This window comes from Phoca vitulina, unplaced genomic scaffold (genome assembly GCF_004348235.1).
Source record: "Phoca vitulina isolate PV1807 unplaced genomic scaffold, GSC_HSeal_1.0 scaffold52, whole genome shotgun sequence".
Taxonomy (NCBI): domain Eukaryota; kingdom Metazoa; phylum Chordata; class Mammalia; order Carnivora; family Phocidae; genus Phoca; species Phoca vitulina.
The window spans coordinates 10,125,629-10,151,239 of NW_022589755.1; the positions used below are offsets into that span (position 1 = coordinate 10,125,629).

Here is a 25,611-nt window from a genome sequence, read left to right on the forward strand (position 1 = left end):
GATCACACGTGAGCGGGGGAAGAGGCAAAGGGAGAGGGAGAGAGAGAATCCCAAGCAGACTCTGCTGAGTGTGCAGCCCAAGGTGGGGCTTGATCTCATGACCATGAGATCGTGACCCAAGCTGAAACCAAGAGTCAGATGCTTAACCGACTGCACCACCCAGGTTCCCCCAGGAATGATCATCTTTTTAAAAAGGGATGTAGTTTGTGTGTGTATAGAAAATGTGTTAGAAGAGTATAAATATGCCAGTTAACAAAGATGTGCGAGTTACATCCTGAGTGACTTTATGTTTTCATTTCTTATCTATCGTTTTCTGCTTCGTATAGCACATTTTAAGGTTAGGAAATGAACAGTTTAAAGCATTTTCCTATGACAAATATTCTTTGAAAACATTTAACTTCTTTAAAAATGTTCAGTTAGAATTTCACCTCCCCCTTCCTAAACAGTTCAATCCTGAAGCCATTAGGTGGGGCACAGCTGGGTGGGGGTCTGTGGTTGAGGGAGGGCTCCGTCCTGTGGGGTGAGGAGGGTGTCCGTGTGTGGGGGCATCCGTGACCAAACAGGGTGAGGAAGGTGGCATCGAGAGTCAGAGCCCAAGTGGGGTGAGGTGAATGTCTGTCTGGTGGGGGGGATCTGCTTTGGGGTGAGAGAGCCAGAGCAGGTGAGAAGGGCGTCCACAGAGGGGACAGCCCAAGTGCATGAGTCCATGCAAAGGGTGACCCACATGGTGTAAGATGTACACCCATGCCAGGGTTCGGGGCACCTCTCGGTGTGGTGCGTCACAACCGAAGCAGGTTGAGGTTATCAACGCATGAGGGAAGCCCAGTGTGGGGTATGACAGCCCGAGCCCAGGCCAGAAGTCGAGGGCATCCGTGTGGAGTCCAAGTCCAAATGGCATGAGAGTGAGTCCCTAAGAAGAGGCCACCTGCCTGCAGAGTCAGAGCCCGAGGAGGGTGAGGAGGGTGAGGAGGGCCAAGTCCAGGGGGGCCGAGGAGCATCTGTGTGGGAGAGGGAGCAGCAGATGAGTTACCCACAGGGGCGTAGGTTGGCCAGGTGAGTAAATATCATAAGGCTCATGGAAGCCGGAGTTCCCACAATCAGATGTGGCGAGAACAACAGTGGAATGAACTTTAGTGTTCAGTGGGGATTGTAGGTATTGATGTGGCTCGTGGTTTTCAGTAGATGTAGATGTAGAAATATGTAGAGCTGTGTGTGTGTGTGTGTGTGTGTGTGTGTAGACATACACACGTATAATCCTATTTCCGTCCACTGTCAGGGCCTGGGAATAATGACATTCTGATACCAATATGCACGCCTGGTACCCATATTTCCACAGAAATAACCCCAGAATTTATGGGCTTACTGTTAATAGATATTTAGTGTTCCGTGTTTTGCTGTTACAAATAGCACTTTTGTAAATGTTTTTGTGTATGATTCCCTGTTCAGTTGACCCTTGAACAATGCGGGGGTTAGGGACACCGACCCTCTTGTATAGTTGAAAATCCATGTGTAACTTTGGACTTCCCCCAAATTTAACTACTAATAGTGCAAGAGTTTTAGAGGGAGTTATGCATTTAAATTTACATAAGTACATTCACACTTTGCCAAAACTACAAGTTAAGTGTGCTTTGATTGTGACCATTGGCATTCTACTTTAAGCTAGTGACTTCCGGTATTTTTCTGGGAACCTTCATAGTCCTTTTGCCATTTTTTTCTCTGTTACATGACTGAACTAGCAATCTGTTCATTCTAATTTTTACCTTCATCACATAGTCATTGATTGCGTAGCCAGTCTAAGGCCCCACGTGAGGTGCTAGGGAGAAAGCTGACCTAGTTCTCACGGACGCGATTGCGCTTCTTGTATATTCCAAGGCTACGCAGGAAAAGCAGAAATATCTTCCTTCTTTTATTAGTCATCTGTGGTTTCATACCCCAAAACTCAGCAGCTTAAAACAACCAAAATTTATGATCGCACACAGTTTCTCAGGGTCAGGAACCTGGGAGCAGCTTCTCTGGATGTTTGTGGTGCTCAGTGTCTCTGACGAGATTGTGGCAAATTGTCGGCCTGGGCTGCTCTCTTCAGAAGGCTTGACTGGGTGGGAGGACCCCCTTGCTAGCTCACTCACGTGGCTGTTGATGAGAACCCTTAGTTCCACACCACACAGACCTCTCCCCAGGGCTGCTGGTTTCTCCTGGAGCAAAGGACCTGAGAAAGAGAGAGAGAAGAGAGAGAGCACTTAATTGCACACAGCCAAGATGGAAGCCACAGTGTCTTTTATCATCTGATCTCAGAAGTGACACAGCATCACTTTTTCTTTTTCTTTTTTTTAAGATTTATTTATATGAGAGAGAAAGAGCATGAGTGGGGGTGGGGGTGGGGAGGACAGAGGGAGAAGCAGACTCCCCACTGAGCAGGGAGCCTGACATGGGGCTCGATCTGAGGACCCTGAGATCATGACCTGAGCCGAAGACAGACGCTTAACCGAGTGAGCCACCCAGGCGTCCCAGCATCACTTCTTCTGTAATCTGTTGGTCACACAGACCCACTGGTATCACGTGGGCAAGGACTACATAGGGTGTAAATTCCAGGAGGGTGGGGGCCATTGGGGGGCGTCTTGGAGGCTGGCTGGCACACTTCTCAACTCTGAGTGTCCTCTAGTAAGTTTTAATCATTATCAGAAGATGCACAAGTACTTCGCCTGATGGATACCAGTTAAAGCCCCAGCAGGAAGAGAAATCAGGGCAGCCCAAGTCTTGGCGCTAAGTGAGGGAGGTGAGTCCAGTGAGCCAGCCTGCTGGACATCACTTGAGAGATTTCAATCTCTTACATATTGGTAGCTAGCTGGGCCAGGGAAGGCCCTGCCTGCCGCCGGGGGCTGAGACCAGAACCCTGCCATGCGGGTGGTCCCCTTTCAGTCTCAACATGCAGAATTGATCGTAAGTGTTCTCATCATACCAAAAAAAAAAAAAAATAAAATAACTGTGTGAGTTGCTGGACACGTTAATTAGCTTGATTGTGGTACTCATTTCATAGTGTCCACATATCTAAAAAAACATCACGTTCACCTTAAATATAGTTTTTGTCAAGCATACCTCAGTAAAGCTGTAAATAAATAGTTAATAGTGAAAAAAAATAAAAGGCTTTTAATTCCATTCATATTCCCCAAACCATGCCCATATGTCTAATCCTGTCAAATTCTGATAACTCACATTGTGCTCCTACTCAATACTGAGAGTACAAAGATGAAAAATAGTTCTTTACAGCACCAAGCTCGTGACCCAGGGGAGAGGTGTAGAAATGGAAGCAATAATACAAGGAGAGAGTGATTTTACTCTTACAGTAAAGATAAAACAGCTAAGAAATCCTAAGGGAAGAAGAGACTGTGTGCTGTCCGGGAACGCTTCCTGGAAGAGGTGGCCTGAATGATGAGACTGAGCCGTGGGGCAGAGGAAAGGGGCAGAGTTTGGATCAGGCAGTTGGCGCTTGGACCATCTCTGGTGAACTTCATGGACTTAAAAAGTTTGCTAGACGTTATTACCATTAATCTCTGTGTTGGTAAAAGAGACATATTACTCCTCCCTTCAAAAATGTTTAGATAATTGGGGCACGTGGTGGGGGGGCTTAGTCATGAAGTGTCTGACTCTTGATTCGGCTCAGGTTATGATCTCAGGGTCGTGAGATTGAGCCCTGTGTCGGGCTCCATGCTCAGTGGGGAGTCTGCTTGAGGATTCTCTCTCTCTCTCTCCCTCTCTCTCTGCCCCTCCCCCTGCATGCACTCTCTCTCTCTCTCAGATAAATAAATCTTTTTAAAAAAATTTATGAGATGTTCTATGTTGAGTACTCTGTGGTTGTTGAAACATACCTGGCAGGTGACCGGTGACATTATCTGGAGGAAACTGCAGCAGCTAAGATACAAATACAGGGAACGTTCCTAAAATAGTAATCCAGAGTGGGTGGGTGTTCACTCACTTTGTGACAAGGTGGTTTTTGAACATTTAGTTTGAATAAGTCAGTAGGAGTAGGTTCTGGAGGCTGGTGCTTTGAATTTTAGAGGAACAAGGGTGCCCATCAGAGGTTTCTTCTAACCAGCGGAGCAGCTGGGAGCTCCGCAGTGATTTGGTGCCTCCCGGGACCACGTTCCACGTACCTTCTCTCGGTGGTGGTTTTATTGTCCGCACGCGTGTACGAAGTGCCCACTCTGTGTCAGTACTGATTTAAGCACAGCGAAGCTGTGCTGAACAGGAGACAAGAGCCCAGCTCTTACGGAGCCCGCTCTAGTGGAAGTGGACAAAACCCAGAGGTGTGAGGACATGGTGATGCAAAGGAGCGAAAGCAGGGGACAGGGATGGCTTCGGCTGCTTGGGTGGGGGCGGGGAAGGACATTGAGGCGGAGTTGATTCTGAGCAGACTGGTCTCCCTTTTGTTTTCCTTCCGAAGAGAACTTTTAACTCAAAAGGTGTTGGAAACAGTCTTGATGAAAGAGAAGGTGCACCCATATTCCCCAAGTAAGATTGTCTCAGCAGTTGGAGCAGACAAGGAACATTCTGGAGTTTCGTTTCTACCAAGTACCCACTGAGTTAGAAACATTAGCTTGTTCAGTTCTTGGCGTCATTTCTTTTTTTTTTTTTTAAAGATTTTATTTATTTGAGAGAGAGAATGAGAGACAGAGAGCACAAGAGGGAGAGGGTCAGAGGGAGAAGCAGACTCCCCGCCGAGCAGGGAGCCCGATGTGGGACTCGATCCCGGGACTCCAGGATCATGACCTGAGCCGAAGGCAGTCGCTTAACCAACTGAGCCACCCAGGCGTCCCTCTTGGCGTCATTTCTTAACTTATCTCAGCTGTTTCAAGACAAAACACAGCAACAACAACAAAACCCAGAAAGAGGATAATAATTTAAAATACAGTCTAGTGTTTGTAAGTTTCCCTTTTTTGAAAAATTCTCATTTCCTTGGGCATTTGTTTATCTATATTACAGGATGCGCTAACTTCTGGCTCTTACGTCATTAGAATTTAATGTCAACCACTTTTGTAGCAAGGGAAGACTTGTTTGGCATTGTTGCACATCAGGAATGTGATTTCTCTCTGCAGCCGAGTTCCCGTGATACACGAGTCAAAACTTGGTGGCTCCCCTGGATCATCTGTTTTGAAGTTTTGAAATTGTTATTGTGGCCTTGTGAGTGTGGTTTCTTCGTTCTTGTTCTTTGGCACCTGGAGCTCTTTAGCGATGCCCAGGCGGCCGCTGTAAGGTGGATGAACCATCCTGCTGCTTATGCTGGGCAGTAGCCAGGCAGCTTAGCAGCTGAACTTTCTCCTCGGGCCTTCTTTTTTTTTTTTTTTTTTTAAAGATTTTATTTATTTATTTGACAGAGACAGACACAGCGAGAGAGGGAACACAAGCAGGGGGAGTGGGAGAGGGAGAAGCAGGCTTCCCGCAGAGCAGGGAGCCCGATGCGGGGCTGGATCCCAGGACCCTGGGACCATGACCTGAGCCGAAAGCAGATGCTTAATGACCGAGCCACCCAGGCGCTCCTCCTCGGGCCTTCTTTACATTGAGGCAGCTCCAGCACGCAGAGAAGGGAAGGAGAGGGGGGAAGGAGGGGGAGAGGGAGGGAGAGCTCGGGCATGTGGGTGCAACCCTGCAGGAAGGTTGTAGCAACGTAAACCCCCACTGATTGGGTATGATGCTCTTGACTGGCCGGCCACCAGGGTGGGAGTCCTTAGCGACAGGCAGAAGAAACAGTCCACGCGCTCGGGATTTTGGTTACACAGAGCGGTCTGAGCAAATAAGTAAATAGAAAGAGGATAACGGGAGCCAGATAAGGTGCAGAAACGGAAAGCAGGAGGGCTAGAATAAAATGCGCTGTTGAACGGTAATTAGAGGTATCAGCGTGAACTGATAGCCTCTAATACAGAGAGGTAGGTTGTTACAGAAATAGAGATTTGCTATTATCTGATTTAAAGAGGTGAGCATCTTTTGGTGTATTCACTGGCCATTTTATTTCTTCGTAGTTGAGTTGCACGTGCATATCCCTTTGTCCCTTGTACTGTTAAAGGTACCTTTTTCTTACTGATTTAGACCAAGTCTTCATAGTATGGATTCTTGTTGATGGCGCCTTTGTTGTGTGTGCTGCTTTCTGCCAAACGTTTTGTGAAGTTACTTTTTGGACCTGTTTTCTTTATGACTCTTTGGTCATGCCGTGTTCTTTTTTATTTTCTTATAATTCTGTGATCCGGGAATTCCGACAACACGGTTTTGCAGTTCTTTTTGCCCACATTGTGTCAAGTCACTCAGTTCCATGTAACTGGTAGCTGGGCTGGCCTAGAAGATCCACAAGGACCTCATGCCCATGTCCGGTGCCTCACTGCCCCTTCAGATGTCCCCTGTCTCTCCACATGGCTAGCTTGACCTTACCAATGGGAGGGAGCAGAAGTATTATAGGTGGGATGTGTTAAAAACAGGTGGTTTTTCGAATCCTAGCCTACTCACAGTGGGAGTTTTGAGTCACAACTTAGCTTCCTGGTTATTTTCCTTTTCCTCATCTGTTTTGCTTTCTTAGGACTCTCTCCTTCCTCCAGAGATTATCATCAAGGTCGAGAGAGAAGATGCTGGGTCACTGGCCCTTCCATCCCAGGTGAGTTGGCCTCTCTCCACTGAGAAATGTGCATGGCCAGTTGGCAGCAGGGACCAGCTTGAAGTGAGCCGGGAGGTGAGCAGAAAGGGAGGAAACGGAGGTACAATTGGACAGCTTTTACAAAAAACGTGGTCAGTTCTCATGCTAAAGATTGAAGAGAGTGATGGCTGCAAGGAGGTTTGAAGTTGAGGGCTTTTTTTTTTTCCCCCTTTAAAGGATTGAAAAGATTTGACTCTATTTCAGTGGGTTGCAGAAAGACGTAAGTGGAGAGAGAGGAGTTAAAACGACAAAGCAGAGTCCTTGATTAGCACCAGAGGAAATCTTTCAGGTGAACATGTTGGCTCTGCCGAGGAGGGAGGACCGACCCGTACGGGAAGAATGAGGGCGAGGGAATTCTTGGAATGCTCGGATTCTTCTCTGGGAGCAGTCAGGTGGTTATCTGTTGGGTATGGGGCTGGGAATTGGAGCGGAGAGGTGCTTGACACGGGTGGAGAGGGCTGAAAAACAGTACTATTGGATTACGAGAGACAAGCGGCTCCAGGAGGTATAACAGGGTTGCCGGTCAGTCCGAAAGGATCATTCCGAGGTGGTGACCACTGATAGTACTCTATACAGCTGCTCTTGGGAGTTTTCTTTCCCAGTGGCATTCTGGAACCTACTTTCTTTAGATCGTAGATTGACATTCAGGTTCGTTCTTGTAGCCAGGTACATTCAGTGAAAGCCCCATAGGCAAGGTACTATTTGAAAGAGGATTTTTGAATAGAACAAATAGAAAGATTAAAATGAATGATCTAATTACTCTAAATGGAATAATTAAGATGGAAAAGATAAAAGGGGCGTTAAATGGGAAGGAAAAGAATATAGACCAGTGGATAGTAATAGTAGATACTTGAGTTGAGTAATGGCCCCAAACCATCAAAGAATGAAACGAGTAAGGGAGAGCAATCTGATGTTGTAGAGCGTTCTGTCTGTGTGACTTGAGAGATGGAGTACTTATGGTGATTTCAAGGTCTGGGGTCTCACCGTAAGAGCAGGGTGCTGAGGAGCAATTCTAGGGGCTGGGAGTTGGGCTAGCGCTAGGCATCGATGACTGAGAACACACGTTAGGCAAAGTTGGAGGCTGCGTCCCAGCCACTGACTTCAGACATACGTGTTAATTTATCCTTCTAGCTCTTCATCTGAAAAAAACGAAAAAAAGGTGCTGCTACTAGTATTTTCTCTCAGGGACCTTGTGAGAATTCAACGAATGATAGTTCATGCAACATGCTTAGCTCACAGCCTGATAGCGCACAGAATGTGCCTCATTAAAGTCAGTTAGTTTTAGGGGCTTCTGGGTGGGGCAGTCAGTTAAGCGTTTGACTCTTGGCTTCGGCTCACGTCCTGATCTCAGGGTCATGAGATCGAGCCCTGCATTGGGTTCGGTGCTCAGCACGGAGTCTGCTTAAAATTCTGTCTCCCTTTCCCTCTACCCCTCCCCTCTAAAATAAGTAAATAAATCTTTAAAAAAATTAAAAAGTCAATTAGTGTTATATTATTATCAGAGAACTCTACAAATGGATGCTAGAGACAGTGCAAGACAAGACAAGATAAGTTCTTAAAGTAGAGGATGCATCCGAGGTATTATACATATCCCGTGGATGGGGGTTAGCGTTCAGGTGGTTGGTAGGACAAAGGTCCAAGAAGTAAGGTAAATGGCGTGAGTTTCAGTGTGACTAGGGGGATACACATCCTCCCGCTTTGATGCTGAATGACTGTGAGCCTGTGGGGCCTACAGAGGAGGGCGTCATTGGGGGGAAATGTAGGTTTCCATTAACACGGGGATATAGAGGGAATATTTGGTGATGATGTTGAAGCTGTAGGGTTTCGTTATTTAGAAGTAGAGTGCCCAAGGACACAGTTGAAGGGTTTGGGAAGGAATTTTGAGGAGTGGGGAGTTGGGGCAGGTGAGAAGAAGGATAGAATAAATGGAGATAAAAGTGGAGAAAAACCAGTATCCACACGTTGAAGGGACTTTTCAAATAGGTGTGTGATAGGCCTCTGAGATTCAGGTGAGAGAGAGGACTTAAATCAGAATTCGGACCAAAAATCAGATTATTTTGATATATTACGAAGTCTGTTGATACTATGGATTCACTCATTGAAATCATTTGCCAAATATATATATTTCATAACTACTGTACACCAGCACTATGCTAAGCACTGGAGTTATAGTTACAAACAGTCACTACCTTACCCCTGCCCTCATGGATTGGAGCCTTGTGACAAAGATGACCATTATGCAAATGAACAGAACATGTGGTGAGTCTTAGGATAGAAATCCATGGAACTTTTGGAACATATAGCTGGGGGTGGAGTCGGAGGGAGGGGTGCTAATCTAGTTTGGTATTATTTATTTGACATTTGGATAAGCCAGATATATTTTTTAAGGTTTTATTTATTTATTTGAGAGAGAGAGTGAGGACAAGCGGGGGGAGGGGCAGAGGGCCAAGCAGACTCCCTCCTGAACAGGGAGCCTGACGCGGGGCCTGAACCCTGGACCCCGAGATCATGACCGGAGCTGAAGTCAGACACGTAACCGACTGAGCCACCCAGGTGCCCCTGAACAAGCTTGATATTAAAGGGACCTGCGTTAAACAGTGAAGGGGAGTGTTTATGAAAAGGAAGTATGAATTGGAGCTTGAAAAACAGTACCTATAGATCCATGTTCAACATAGGTGGCAGAGTGCAAATGATCTATCTGAATCCCGTTTTGGGCTAATCATGAAAACTTCTGAGGTTTCGGTGAAATTTATGGGTCCCAACTTAGAAAAATGCAGGTACAGCAGCATTTTGCATGGAGTTACGTGGGACTCAGGGACTTTGTCCTGTTCATACACCACAGCTCAGGAACACCAGGTCTACTTAAAAAGCCTTTAGTGACAAGTGGCATTCCACTTTCCCAGCCTTTGCTGCCTTTGGGTAAGGACAGATCACCCTCAGCACTTTATTGGGTCAAAATTCCTGCCCAGTAGTCTTGGAAACGGGTCCTTTCTTGCTGAGAGGAGGCAGTCCAAGAGACCCCGTCTGCATGACAGTAGCGACAGTGTGTCTCCTGAAGGCTTTACAATGCAGCTCTGAGTGTGGACAAAATGGAACTGTCCTCTCAAGCCTGAGAGTTCAAGATAAAGGTCACATTGGCTGTCACTTAATTTTTCAGAGTTCTCAGATCTAATAATCTTTTCTTAAAATTTCCTCACTTACATACAAGACCCAGCGCTCATCATAACAAGTGCCTTCCTTGATACCCATCACCCATCGATCCCATTTGCCAGCATTTGTCTTTTTGTTCAGTGAGTTGCTAATAGCTTTACATATATCATACAATTAATTCACCAGACAACCCAATGAGTTGGGTATGATTAAGCCTAATAAATACAAATGGGATAAACTCACCTTAGAAGACAGATGGTCAGATTAGATATATATATATTTTTTAAATTCAGACCTTTGCTCTTTTTTTTTTTTTTTTTTTTTAGATTTTTAAGAAAATTTATTTAAGAGAGCGTGAGCCAGGGGCAGGGGGAGGGGCGGAGGGAGAAGCAGACTCCCTGTTGAGCCCAAAGTGGGGCTCCATCCCAGGACCCTGGGATCATGACCTGAGCTGAAGGCAGACACATAACCTACTGAGCCACCCAGGTGCCCCAACCTTTGCTCTTAATAGATGAGAAAACCCATCCTTTTTCCAAATCCAGTGCTCTTAACCTATACATGCTGCCTTTCATTAAGGCCTACATTTCGTCTTCTATTTCAGGCATCAGTAAAGTAAAGCCTGTGGGCCAAATATGGCCCACCACCTGCTTTTGTCAATAAAACTTTATTGTAATACAGCCACACCCATTTGCTTATATATTTTCTGTGCCTGCTTTCTTGCTGCCTGAGAGCTGAGTAGTTGTGATAGAGACTCTGGCTTGCAAAGCCTAAAATGTTGACTCTCTGACCTTTGACAGAAAAAGTGTGCTGACCCTGTTTTGTTAGCTTCTTGGGAATTTGGAGGGAATTCCTAAGTGGGAATTTTATATTCACCAGGGCAAAAATCAGAATAAGCATTTTCTTCAAGGTGAACAAGAGAGAAAACAATTCATAGCTGTTCTGATCCGGTGTTCCTCTCTGGGGTATAAACAGGTCCAGCATCCAAAACCCAAAGGGCCTTACATAAAAGGCACCTGTACACCTTGACTAGATCTTCCTTTGGACAGTCAGGACAATTTCCAGGCCAAGTTTTCCTTCTACCGTTTGTCAAACTTTTCCTCCTTTGTGAACATTGGAAGAAAATGATACCCAGCTGAGCAGGAATGTGTGTCCTGTTTTAGGAAGGAGTGAACTTCAAAATTGTGACTGTGGACTTCACTCAGAAGGAAGAGGGCACTTTGAACCCTAATCAGAGGTGTGATCCTAGAGATGTGATCCTAGAGAACCACAGGGACCTGGTCTCTTGGGGTAAGAATTAATGAAGTTTGTATATTGAAATGATTCCAATTGATTAAGAGCTGTGGAGTTCAGAGGTCAGGATGATTTTGACCACACACAGATTACATGTGTCCTTTTTATTCCCCAATGAAGATTTAATTTTAATTTGTAGAGTAGCAAAGGTACAGCTTCTTGGGTTTGAGCTTGTTCAGTCTTCATAGTTCCTAAAGGCCAAAGACTGGGACCAAATTCTGCAGTGATTTTCTTTTGTCCCCAGCCCAAACACCCCAAGTCCTATATTGGTCCCTATCAGCTTTTCAAACCAGATGCAATCTCCTTGTGGGAGCAAGGGGATGAGTATTAACATTTCCCAACATACATATCCAGGTGAGAAACAGACACTTAGGAATCATTACAGGTATTGAAGGTTAATTTCAGAAATCCCCATAGGGCATACTACATATTTCTCCATCTCCCACTCCTAATGGACTGTATACATTGCCACTTTTCCCAGATGTACTCTCTGTGCTTGACCTAGTAGCCACACAGGCTTCTGCTTCTGAGCTAATCTCCGTTCTCTCTCACTTGGAACCATAGGAATCCATCAGGCCTTAAAACTGCTAAGGCATTTAGGGAACCTGGGATATTCTTTTTCTTGGTTCACAAAGTAGTTTGCCCATGTCTTACTGACACATGCCTCCAGAAATTCCTAGAAATGTAGATACTGTTCTCTACTTCAGTGAACATATATCTAGCACTAAAGAGGGTAGAAAGGACTCTGGTGTTTTTGCTAAGACTTGCAAAATTGTTTTGTTATTCTGTAGATTCTGCACAGGTGATCTTATTTTGGAATATGGAGATATTTGGCATCTAAAGTCTTTTTATTCAGAAACACTGAATTTTAATATTGTTATATTGTTGGGCTGTGTACTTTTCTGCTTACTGCTTCATCCCACCCTTCTGTTTTCTCAATCCAGGTTGTAGGTCCATAGCTGAAAACAAATCCATATATATTCTGCATATTTGTTTGTCAGCTTCTTTCCCAGTATTCCAGCTCTAACATTCTTCGGCTAGAATGTTTTATTTTGCTTTCTTCTAGACTTGGCAATGGCCCTTGGAAGAAGAGAATCAACATCAAAGCAGAACATTTTTGATGATGAACCATCCCGTGGAGTAAAGTTAGAAAGGTTGACAAGAGATGATCCTTGGTTATCTTCGTGTGAAGAAGTTCAGGATTGTAAGGACCAGTTGGAAAAGCAACAGGAAAAACAAGAGAGACTTTTGAAAGAAATGGCATTTACTCACAGGAAAGCGATTACTTATGAGAGAGTCCATAAAAGTGATGAACTTGAGAAGAGTGGTCTGAATTCCAGTCTTCTTTCACCCCAGATGATACCCATAAGAAACCATTTTCATAAACATGCCTCACATGTTAAAAAATTGCATTATAATTCCATTGTAAACACTCATGAGACGATTAATGACAGTGAGAAACTCTGTGAGAATAATGAATGTGGAAACCCTCACCAGAACATGCACCTTATTCAGTTTATAAGAACTCAAACAGAAGATAAATCCTATGGATTTAGTGACAGTATTCAATCTTTTAGCCATGATGTACCCCTAAATATACATCAGAAAATACACGCAAGAGGAAGATCCTTAGATTTTAAGGAATGTGGGCAAGTTTTGAACCACAGTATATCCCGTAATGAACAACAGAGAATACCTGTTGAAGAGAGTCAATATAACTGTAGTCAAACCTCCCAGAGTTCATCCCTTGCTCAAAACATGAGAAACCATTCTGAAGAGAAACCCTTTGAATGTAATCAGTGTGGGAAATCCTTCAGCTGGAGCTCTCATCTTGTTGCACATCAGAGAACTCACACCGGGGAGAAACCTTATGAATGTAACGAGTGTGGGAAATCCTTCAGCCGGAGTTCTCACCTTGTTTCTCACCAGAGAACTCATACTGGAGAGAAACCTTACAGATGTAATCAGTGTGGGAAATCTTTTAGCCAGAGCTATGTTCTTGTGGTGCATCAGAGAACTCATACTGGAGAGAAGCCCTATGAGTGCAATCAGTGTGGGAAGTCCTTCAGGCAGAGCTACAAACTTATTGCCCATCAAAGAACTCACACCGGAGAGAAGCCCTATGAATGCAATCAATGTGGGAAATCCTTTATCCAGAGCTATAAACTTATTGCACATCAAAGAATTCATACTGGAGAGAAGCCCTACGAGTGCAATCAGTGTGGGAAGTCCTTTAGTCAGAGTTACAAACTTGTCGCCCATCAGAGAACTCACACAGGAGAAAAACCCTTTGAATGTAATCAGTGTGGAAAATCCTTCAGCTGGAGCTCTCAGCTTGTTGCACATCAGAGAACTCATACTGGAGAGAAACCCTATGAATGTAATGAGTGTGGAAAATCTTTCAACCGCAGTTCTCACCTTGTTATGCATCAGAGAACTCATACTGGAGAAAAACCCTATGAATGTAACCAGTGTGGGAAGTCCTTTAGCCAGAGTTATGTTCTTGTTGTGCATCAGAGAACTCATACTGGAGAAAAGCCCTATGAGTGCAATCAGTGTGGGAAGTCCTTCAGGCAGAGTTCATGCCTTACTCAACATCAAAGAACTCATACTGGAGAGAAACCCTATGAATGTAATCAGTGTGGGAAAACATTCAGCTTGAGTGCTCGACTTATTGTACATCAAAGAACTCATACTGGAGAAAAGCCCTTTACATGTAATCAGTGTGGGAAAGCTTTCATTAATAGTTCTAAACTTATTAGGCATCAGGCAACTCACACTGAGGAGAAACCCTATGAATGTAACTAGTTTGGAAATCTTTCAGCCAGAGTGTATTTCTTTTTTTTTTTTCTTTTCCTTTTTCTTGCATTTCTTTCTCCTTCCTTCCTTCCTTCTTTCTTTTCTTTTCTTTTCTTTTTTTTTTTCTTTCTTTCAAATGTCAACCTTCTGTTATTGTGTATCTGGAAGTTCATTCTGGAGAAGAAAGAAAAAAATTAATCACATATTTTACTTCAACAATTTTGTATTAAAAAATCAAACTTGGCCCTTATGACACATTGCCACGTAACTAATAAATATTGGCACTTTTCCTTGCAGAAAGCACTCTGACCTGAATCTGAGGAAATTACCATTAAGTGGACAACTTACTGTGGAGTGATTGCGAGTGAGGTAGACCTCTTTAACAATAAAGAGTGAGAATGCAAACACTGGTGGGCTTGTTGAGAAGATTGAAAATTGCTATAGTTTTGGAACCTAGGCTGGAAAACGGTATTTCAGTACCATTTTATGACATGATTTCCCCAGTAGGTATTTTGTAATCTATTTTATTCAGCACTTTCTATGTGAAAATTTCATAAAGATTAGGAAAATGGCTATGATATGAAGTGAAAAAAAAAAAATGCAGGCCAAGAGTATAGAACAGCAATTTCCAGAACCATTGTGATACTTGTGTATGGATCAGAATTGAAAGGGTTTCTGGGTGTATCTATTTGATTTTTAGGTTTATGCCTGGCTTTCTCTTTTGGAATGTGTGCTGTTTTACTATAGTAAGTAATATGAGAAGTAAAAATTAGTCAAAAACAAAAAGTAAACCAAAGATTTCCATCTTTGACCATTTAGGAAAGACTAGGTTGCTAGATAAAAGAGATCCCTCAGGGTTCTGAAATTTCCATTTGGATTAGTTTGAGTAGGTCACTCCTTCGGACTTGGATTCCCAGGGATTTTCCTCATTGAAAATATTTCCCTGAGAATGGGGAACTTGAAATTTAGGCCAGAAGGGTTCTATATGAGGGACTGAGAATATGCAGGCTGTGTAGAGGGCATATTTTTATATTTCCAAAGCAGTATAAAGGAGCTCTATTTTTAAGGGTCTGCCTTCCCCCATGTAGTCTTGTCTTTTTTCCCCCCTCTGGAATATGTTTCCTAATGTGAGAGTTTTCTGAATGAGAGAGCATTGTCATGGCTAAGTGCTTATCACCTAAATTAAGCTTGCAAGAATGATTTTAGGTAAGATTTGTAGCTATTTGTTAGTTTCTAAGATGTGGTTCATATGTCTTTCTGGCCTTTGCCCCTAAATCATAAATTCTAATCCTATGGATTATCACGGACCTGAAACCTCTGATCCTAGAGAGGTAATAAAAAGTAAGCTGAGAGCTGAAATGGGAGACCAGGGAACAGAGATGAATTCCCTGGAGGAAGAAAGAGAAACCAAAAGTGACATCTGATAGTGATCACCCTCAGTAAAATTCTGTCCCCATGAGATGACCCTAAGAGGAGCCATCTCTCTGAGGATTAAGCCAGAGTACAGCACACATGGCAGTGATCGAATTTCTGGGGAACAGTTATTGATGGCTGAAAACTAGCTCCGCACATACCCTGAGACCTCTTCAGTCAGTCGATGAATGCACAGAGGAATAGCAGGGTTCTCCATGCATTGTCTTTTGGGGAGGATATAAAATGGTGAAAAGTCCTAATTTAGCAACGGGACCTGAATAGGCTTCTTCTCTCCCCCCCCCCCCCAAATTATAGATAAAACCAATACCAGTGGGGTGCCTGGGTGGCTCAGTTGTTAAGCATCTGCCTTCGGCTCAGGTCATGATCCCAGGGTCCTGGGATCAAGCCCCACATCAGGCTCCCTGCTCAGTGGGAAGCCTGCGTCTCCCTCTCCCACTCCTCCTTCTTGTGTTTCCTCTCTCACTGTCTCTCTCTGTCAAATTAAATAAAATCTTTAAAAAAAACAACAACAATACCAGTGCTAGGATGATTTTCATTGGGCATCTTGAATCTTACTTTGAAGGCAAGAAGCCATGATTGTACAAATGAGTGTAAAGCCAACTGGGCGAAGAATGAGGGCTCTGAATATTTCAAGTTTGGGAAGTGATTTATTGCAAAGTAATCTCTTCAGTAAACATTGAAAATATTTCATTGAAAGTGAAATTTTTAAAACTGCAAAATTTTTGAAGTGTGTGTGTGTGTGTGTGTGTATTTCTGGCCAGCTTGAATATGTAAGTCTAAGTCTGTGTGCACTACGTCATAAGTATTATATCAGTTTCTGAGTGGGGATTAAGGATTGCCAAGTGCATTGAAATAAGATAGATTCAATTAATAAACAAAAATGTTAATTTATATTATTTGCTCAATAATTTCCCTTGTAGGAAAAATACTCTTAATTTAAAGATAGTTGACCAAAAATTATCATCAATTATTTTTATTGATTATTGATTGATATTATTATCAATAATAAGTTTAAGGCATGTGACAGCATGCCAAAATATGTAATTAAACTTCTGAACCTAAAATTTAAGGTTAAAAAGGGGACTCAATAGCTTGATTTAATGACATATGTCCCTTGCATAAAAATTTTTTGTCTGTGTAAAATCCACAAAAATAAAGCTGTACTTGGCCATGGAAGAATTTATAGTGATTTTACAAGCCAAATTTCTTTCACCATACTCCAGTAAAATTAGAAATAAATGAAAAGTGACCAAAATACCTAGATGTTAGGAAATACTCTCCTAGAACCAATTTTTCACTTCCCCAGCATTACTGAGATACAGTTGACGTACAGCACTGTGTAAGTTTAGGGTACACAGCATGACTTGATTTACATATATTGTGAAATGATTATCACAGTTAACATTCATTATCTCATGTAGAGACAGAACCATGGGGTTTTTTGTTTTCCCTGCTGATGAGAACCCTTAAGATTTACTCTCTAGCAACTTTGAAATACACCATATAGCAGTGTTAACTGTAGTTATGTGTCCTCTCACACTCCTGCTCGGCTTCTACTGCTTTTGTACTCTCCCCACCTCATTTTGTGGTTTGATGTTTCAGCTTACTTCTAGGCTTGAAAAGATAAATGTGTTTTTTGTTTTTTGGTTTTTTTTTTTTGAGAGCGAGATTTCAGCTAGGAGAGGGGAGATCCAGATTTTTAAATACTGTTTTCAGATACACTTTTGTATTTTTAAATTTCATTTGGATTTTGCGCTCAATCAATAGCATCTATTCTGTGTGTCTTACTTAACATACCTGACAAGACCAGTTAAATTACCTATGCCTTTAGAACTTTATCCTGAAAAATAAGTATTTTTTTCCAGTTTATTGACAGAGGTTGCCCCCGGACTGTTTTCACTGTAGAAGACTCAACGGATCACATCAGTGAATAGCACATTATTCTTTACAAATTGTAGCAACCTGGGTTCTTAGTTGGGAAGCACGTGAGCCAACGCTAGCCAATTGATTCAGAAAAAGGAGTTCGTTGAAAGGATATTAGGTGAGTCCAAGAATTGGCAAGAAGCGGTAAGATCATGTTCAGGGATTTATAGAAACGATTGCCAGACTTATGCTGTGGAGCCCTATGAGAGTTCCTTAACGTTCCCAAAGTTTCTTAATTTTCTTAGTATATCTCTACATTGATTTATTTTGATTCCAAGTCTGAGGCGAGTGCCTAGGTCTGGTGGATCCTAAGCTGTGCTACGTGGTAGTTTAAGAATTCAGAGGCACTAGCCCTTGTATTTCCTGGAGCCTGTAATGGTAGGTGAACTTGACCTTCCACTCATACTAATTAAGTAGAGAATCCGTCATTTGTAGAATTTTATTCATTTGCAAAGCAGCAGCAAGGAAAATTTCCAGTATAGCCCTCTCTTCTGCCTAACCCATAAGTCAACATTTTCTTCCCCTTCTATACTTTGATTTAAATATGTATATAGAGCCTCCTATGTAACATAATACAGCTATCTCTCAAAATCAAAGACCAATCACTCTCTTCCCCATGTAGGGATAACACAGAGCTTCACATCATTACATCCACTTCTAAGTCTGGGATCTCCGGGTGATGTCCATTCGTTTTCTAGTGAAAAAATTGTCATGTAAAAAGAGGGTTCAGATGCTGGGCATGAGAAAGGGGGAGAGATCATAAAACCAGGTTAAATTAGCAAGCTAATATTAAGTAACTTTGGTTGTTGCCAGTAGAGATTCAAAAGCTCTAAAACTTTTTTGTAAAACTAGGAACAAGTCAGTGACAGACAGTTTTTACTGCTTAGGTTAATTTAATCCTTATTTGGATTAGCTTGAGGTGTAACAGAATTAATGAATTTTATAGATTTTGCTGTAAAAATAGTACTGTTCCATTTAAAACATCGATTTTGGCATTTGCCAAGCAGATGTTCATGTTGAAACAGTAAAGCTGGATTTTCTGTCTTCTCGCCAATGTGGTATTGATTTGTGGTCCACTGAGGATGGTATTTAGGTGGAAATGGGTTAGTGATTGATAAACCTTTCTGTACTAATATCACCTGTCTGGACTCTTTAACAACTTTTATGTTCTATTGAATGAATGTTCATTCTGAGGTCATGACAGTCTTCATGATCATTTCCTCAGGGAGCATTCCTCGAATTTAGATGTTGGATCAAGTTCTTGAAATTTGGATATTTGCTTGGATGTTGTTCCTTTTTCTTGCCCAGGTTCTACGAGTTCATTCTCTGACGGTGTTTGTTCAGGTCTGGATTGTTGATACCTCTCCCTTTGGTTCATTGCGGATCAGACAGGTTCCTGAATCTTCTGACCATAAACTCTCCCTCTTGTTTTCTATTTGGTTTGTCCACATTTTTCTCCACCATTACTCACTTTCTGAACCGACAAGGACCACGCTACTCCTATGGGACATTTTGTGGCAGGCTGGAACTTTGTATGGGTGTAAGTACATGATTTTTCTGTACTTTTGAAAAACCTTAAGGACATGCCAGTAACCTGGATTTGCTATTTTTTAAATGGAAGTATAATTAACATACAATGTTACATTAGTTTCAGGTGTATAGCATATTGATTAGACAATTCTATGCATTATTCAATTCAATGCTCGTCATAGGTGTAGTCATCACCTGTCACTATACAATGTAAAATAGTAATAATATGTGATATGATCATAAGTGGAATGCGCTGAAATTTTAGTAGTGGGGATTAGGTTAAAAAAGAACCAAACCTATAGAAAAGCCAAAGGATATTTTTCTGATAAAATACCAAAGCCGTTTATTTGTATTCTCTGATATTACTATTCTCTACTAATTGTATCAGGATTCCACCACTGATACTAGGTGTACTCTCTGCTTTAGTATTTATGTTGCCCTGGGGTAGAGGGAGTTGGAATCTCTTTTTGTAATCTGGTGGATAGATTTTAGGTGTTGCTGATAGCATTCGTCATCTCGACCTGTGTACAATACAGCCAATTCCAAGATGTGCTCCCAAGAAGTTGGATACCCAGTCATCACAGGTCCCCACGTAGTGCAGCTTCTACCTGTGGATGAGCATCCAATTATGATTTCTCTGCCAAAATGGGAAGAGGGGATGACTGCTGTGTGTATGGGGGGGTATTGTTTTCTGTTATTCCTGGATCAAATCCAGTTGTATTTTTTTAATAAAAGGAAAACTAAAGTCTCTAGCTTTAAGTGAAGCTAAAATTGTGGATTTGTGTTCATGAGACATTCAAATTGGTCAGAAAACACTGAACTAGAATACAAATGTTTAGGTAGGAGATGGAGACTAGGTTAAAACTAGCATTAAATTGGAATCAGCAGCATTAGCACTAGGAAAGGCTGCACAGCTTGGGTTACACATTTATCCCGCGGAACCAGCAATCCTGCAGCAGCGATGTAGAACAAGGGCTCGGTGAGTAGCTTAGCTTAAGGCAGAAAAATAGAAATAGCTTGTAATAGCTTGTGGATAATAGGTAAAAACATGTTCAGAGACACTTTGGTGGTGTTACAGAGGCTATAGGGACCCCTAACCCAAGTGGAATTCCTACCAGCCAGGCAGGAACACTGAGCATTGAGAAACCATTAGTCACGGACCGCTAGACCAAGGTAGGTCTATATGGATACATTGTGAGATGCAGTATCGAGAGTGCCTAAGCAAGGCATTATCTTAGTCCATTTAGGCTGGTATAACAAAAATACTGTAGACTGGATGATTTAAACAATAAGAGCAAAGCACCAGCAGATTCAGTGACTGGTGAGGACTCCCTTCCTGGTTCACAGGCGGTCATTTTCTTGCTGTGTTTTCGTATGGCAGAAGGACAAGAGGGGTCTCTGGAATCTGTTGTACAAGGGCACTAATCCCATTTGTGGCGAATTCACCCTCATGAACTAATCATGGCCCAAAGGCTCCCATCTCCTAATACCATCACATTGGGGGTTAGGATTTCAACCTGTGAATTTGGGTGGTGGTGGGGGGGGGAACATAAACATTCAGTCCATGACAGGACCAAACTTATAATAGTCTTCACAAAAGATGTTTTATGTTGATCAGTCCAAATTTCCTGCAGGCAAGTGTTGGTCAACATCAAAGTTTTGGATGAATGATAAAAAAGGCTTAATGTAGGTCCATACAGGAAACAGAACCTTCACTAGACTGATGACCTGGAAACTGTTTGATCTCACATCTAAAATTCCAGCTCAAGTGTTGGTCAACATCAAAGTTTTGGACGAATGATAAAAAAGGCTTAATGTAGGTCCATACAGGAAACAGAACCTTCACTAGACTGATGACCTCACATCTAAATTCCAGCTCAGGCCTCTCACTGACACTCAGAAGTTGGCGTTTTTATTACTTGCCTCTCTGGTGGATAGGCCCACGGGCTGTGTAAGAACATATAAAAACCATTAATAAATGGGCCCAACCTCAGGTATATTTGGTCATATTTATCACTGAAGGGACAAGATTTTCAAAAAGTGGTTGGAATTACTGGCAGTTCACCTTCAGCAAGAGCCCTTATTTGCTCTTTGTTAAAGCTTAGGAAGAAGACAAGAAAAAAAGGTTTTAATTATTGGCCCATCTCATCACATGGAGGTGGGGAGTGGGGAAGGCAAAGTGTGGATTAATCATCCAGGAGATAAGCTATAAAGGGGAGAAATACAAACGCCAACTCTAAAGTACACATTAGATATATGGACTTAGGAACCAAATATCTAAATGGGATTCCAGTTAATATTTCTCTTTCCAGAATCGTTTCCTTAATCCCCCTGCTTCTAACCGTTGCTCCCATTGTTCAAGGTTGGAGGACCTCATATCACCCAGCCAGATATGCAAGAACCTGACTGAAATATGGGTTTACTTCCTCTTGTGGAAAACAGTACCCCATCTACCACCCCTCTGGAACAAATTAGACGATAATTGGTTTTCTACTACCCCATCCTGGGTTGGAGCATATGTGGTTAGCATCTCTTCCCAGTCAGCCAGCTGACTCTCGGTGTAATTTTACTGGCAAAGTTTGCACCCTTTGAATCCAGGTCACCACAGCATTGATAAAAACACTTAATTTACCCGAAAAGATCCATGTTATTACTAGGGAGGGGAAAAAACTGGGCATTTTTATAAAGAATTGTATCTGTTCATCTAAATAAATCAGTAGGGCTATTTGCAATGCCTCCTAGATCCACTGTAATCACAATGCTGAAACTTACTAATGAAAGCAACTTAAAAATGAATCTCCCATCTCAAGGTCTCCTTGCTCCATAATTTTTGTCCTTAATATCTACTGGGTAGAGTAAGTGAGGGCATCTCCTAGCTGACACCCCAGGAACTGGAGAGAAAAATTACCCCCCCTTTTCAAGATTTTACTTATTTATTTTTAGAATTTTGTATTTAAACTCACTTTAGTTAACATATAGTGTATTATTAGTTTCAGGCATAGAATTTAGTGATTCATCAGTGGCATATAACACCCAGTGCTCGTTACATCACGTGCTCTCCTCAATGCCCGTCACCCAGTTACCCCATCCCCCTACCTACCTCCCCTCCAGCAACCCTCAGTTTGTTTCCTATAGTTAAGGGTCTCATGGTTTGCCTCCCTCTCTGTTTTTATCTTATTTGTCTTAGAGAGCGTGGATGCGGGCAAGCAGGGTGGGGAGAGGCACAGCGGGAGAGAGAGAATCCTAAGCAGACTGCACTGAATACAGAGCCTGATGTGAGGCTGGATCTCATGATCCTGAGATGATGAGCTGAGCTAAAATAGAGTCAGTCCCTGAGCCACCCAGGCACTCCAAAATCAGCCCCTTTGAGGACCTTCAACAGGTGGGGCCAGAACCTGTCTTGTATGATCACCAAAGATGACTCTCCAGCAAAGTTTTGCTTCAGAGATGAATCCAAAAGGCTTTTCCTGACACCATTTTCTACAATGAAAATATCACCTATCCACCTTCCTTGCACACATATACACGCACAAAACTGACTCAGTGATAAGATGTATGAAAATAAGGTTTAACCTCATTTGTGATATCAAATTAAAAAGAAGGGTTTTTAAAAATCGTATAGTCCAATTCCAGAGATGGAGGTAGAGAAGGCACGGTTTGGTAAGACCCACACTTCCATTCATGCTGCTAAGAGAACGGAAGTTGAGAAAGCCTTACTAGAAAGTAATTTAACAATATAATCAAGAGCCACTCAAATACTTAGATCCTTGGTCCAGTCATTTCTCTTGACAAGGATAAATACCCATGGAGCATCACTACAATATAATAATGAAAAATTGATAAAGAAAAGGAAATGTCAACATTAGCAAAACGGATAGAAAAATTTGGCTTATCCATGATAGAAATATCATGCAGACATTTAAAATGTTTTACAAAGAGATGCCTGGGTGCCTCAGTCAGTTCAGCATCTGCTGTTGGCTCAGGTCATGATCCAGGGTCCTGGGATTGAGTCCCACATCAGGCTCCTTGCTCAGCTGAGAGCCTGCTTCTCCCTCTGTCTCTGCTTCTCCCTGCTTGTGTGCTCTCTCTCTCACACAAATAAATAAAATCTTTAAAATAAAATTAGATAAAATGTTTTACAAAGAGTTTGTAATGGATTGTCTGACCAACAACTGACATCGGATCCTACATGTCTATGGGATAAAAATCTGTTATTCAGCTTAACAGAGAAACAAACAAAAAATTTCCTCTGTGGAGCTGTTATTTCCCCCTTGGCCAAAAATTACCTTCTGCTCCTGGTAGAACAGGACCCGAATGGCCTCATGTCTGCCACATTCAATTATAATTCCCAGGTTTTATTCCTATCCCTGTTCTGCCACATTCTCTGTGGTCTAGTAGTTTTAATCAGAAGAGAATATTCTCCTAGGAAGATGCATCAGAATGCCTGGAGGAATCTTCAAAATATGCAACTCAGGATTTGGAGCCCACATACCACCTGACATGATCAGGCAGAGATCGCAACCACTGCAAAGTAGAAGTCTGAGTAGAGTAAATAGATGCACGGTTGTTGAATTCTGTAAATAATGGTCTGGTCGGGAGCAGGGACACAATCACACAGCCCAGGGCTGTCTTTCACAAACATGCAGTATAATCTATGATTTTAATCCCAAGTATTTAAATAATCCCCCTGCACCCCCAAATCACAGAAAAATATTGAAAGTTAGGAAAACATGAAGATAATGTCATTAGTACTGGAAAACATAAAAGAGGGTCATGTTTTGAAATGAACTTGGATCAACTTCTGCCACATTGTAGAGATGGATCTGGGTTGAACAAAGTTCCAAGTCTGTCCGGCTCACTTTGCCCTATCTCCAGGAAGCACAAAGGGGGTAAAAGAGAAACAGATGCTCAGGCAGGATATTTTAACTGACCTCATACTCATTGTATGTATCATGTAAAGGAAGGAATTATGTGGTTGAATATTAGAGATCCTGATTTAACGTGTTGAATGTTATAGAAAAGTGATGGACATCTTTATAAATGCCTATTGATGTAAAAGGAATCATTTACTAAGCAAAAAGAATGTTTCCAATATCTTAAAAAAATGTCATGGTTCATAAGTTGGATTTGACACAACAAAGATTAAAAATGTCTACTGTGATCTGGGGTTAAAAGAAATGAGAAAATTCATCAAATTTAAAATAGAATGACAGCAGATCATGGGATGTCACCAACATTTATCCTATATGTTAAACAGAGAAGCAGAAATTAAAGTCTTATAGTTCATCTCAGGAAGCTTGGAAAATAATTATAATGAAAGAATAAAACAATTTTTTTTGTTTTTTTTTTTAAAGATTTTATTTATTTGAGAGAGAGAGAGAGAGAAACAGCATGAGAGGGGAGAGGGTCAGAGGGAGAAGCAGGCTCCCCGCTGAGGCGGGAGCCCGATGTGGGACTCGATCCCAGGACTCCGGGACCATGACCTGAGCCGAAGGCAGTCGCTTAACCAACTGAGCCACCCAGGCGCCCCAGAATAAAACAAATGTTGATATTTCTTTAACAAGGTGATGGATGGTGGAAGAGTTTCAGACATAACCTCCTTCTCCCCCTTAATGTCTCTGAAAGTCTTTGGAATTGAGACACCAGCCCAAAGAACAGGAAGGGGTTGACCCTGAATGAGCCCACAAGCAAATGAGGGTGGAAAATAAGATATACGTTCTGATGTAAACATTTACATAAAATCACTTAGCTGTCACACGGCACCTGGGTGGCTTAGCTGGTTAAGCAGCAGACTCTTGATTTTGGCTCAGGTCATGATTTCACGGTCCTGGAATCAGCCCCCCTGCTCTCTCTCTCTCTCAAATAAATAAATAAATCTTTTTTAAAAAATCACTTATCTCGCACACTTGAGCATTGCAATTCTCAGTAATTAGCATAACTTAAACAATTTAAACAATTTCGTATAATTTAAACAATGAATTAGAGGATCTGATTATCTGGAACCACTGGTTCAAATTCCTAACCTAATCACCAAATGCAATCAATCCCTACCCACCTAGCTCCTATTTTCCCAGATAAGAATTTTATTTTTACAAATGTATCTTAACTTTAAAAAACAAAATTTATTTTCCCTCACACAGGTGGTTCTCAAACTTTGCCATGCATCAATATCAGGAGGGTGGGTTTCTTATAACACAGATTTCTGAGTCCCCAGAAACCCGACCGCAGGGTTTCTGATTCGGCAGATCTTGGCTGGGGTTTGAGGGTTTGCAACAATGCCTCTGGTCCAGGCTCACAATCAGAATCACAGCGCTAGAATGGTTTTAAATGTTTAAATGGAGTTAATTTATATTTGGCTCACAAAAGTTCTAAGTTCTTACCTTAAGTTGTTCCAAACTGTAAACATGAAATCAAATCAAATCAAAGTTTGTCTCAAACTTTAAACATGACATCAAGTTTCTGCTGGGCGGAGTCTGGTCGCTGGAAGTGATGTGCGGGCAGCAGATGTAAAGCCGCGCCCAGGCCCCGCCCACTGGTATTAAAGCTCGCCCCGGTCTTCCTCCGCTCAAATCTTCCCCAGGAGAGCGGCGTTCAGAGCGGACTGCCCGAGCTCCCTGCGCTCGTTTCTTCCAGAGTTCTACCTGCGTGGAATCCAATTCAGAGGACAGGACCGAACACTTGGTAAGTAAGTCTGTCTGTGTGTTTCGTTCGTTTATTCTCGCGTTTGTTCAGAGGGCACCCCCACCACCCCCCGCAACACACACACACACCGCTACTCTCCATTTCTGGGGTCAGAGAAGAGCAGGATGGGA

At 42.3% G+C, this 25,611-nt stretch overlaps 1 protein-coding gene across 3 annotated transcripts in view; it reads left to right on the forward strand.

Moving 5' to 3' along the window:
* The window catches only part of ZNF180 (zinc finger protein 180), a 19,350-nt gene extending 3,696 nt beyond the window's left edge, over window positions 1-15,654 (forward strand). The window contains exons 3-5 of one of the 3 annotated variants that reach the window (XM_032388439.1): window positions 6,560-6,634; window positions 10,984-11,110; window positions 12,180-15,654. In XM_032388439.1, the coding sequence (XP_032244330.1) occupies window positions 6,560-6,634; window positions 10,984-11,110; window positions 12,180-13,921 (1,944 nt within the window). In that variant the 3' untranslated portion in view covers window positions 13,922-15,654. Of the gene's footprint in view, window positions 1-6,483; window positions 6,635-10,983; window positions 11,111-12,179 lie in introns of those variants that run through there. The other 2 variants (XM_032388440.1, XM_032388441.1) reach the window with 2 other exon arrangements.
* The last annotated feature ends 9,957 nt before the right edge of the window (window positions 15,655-25,611 follow it).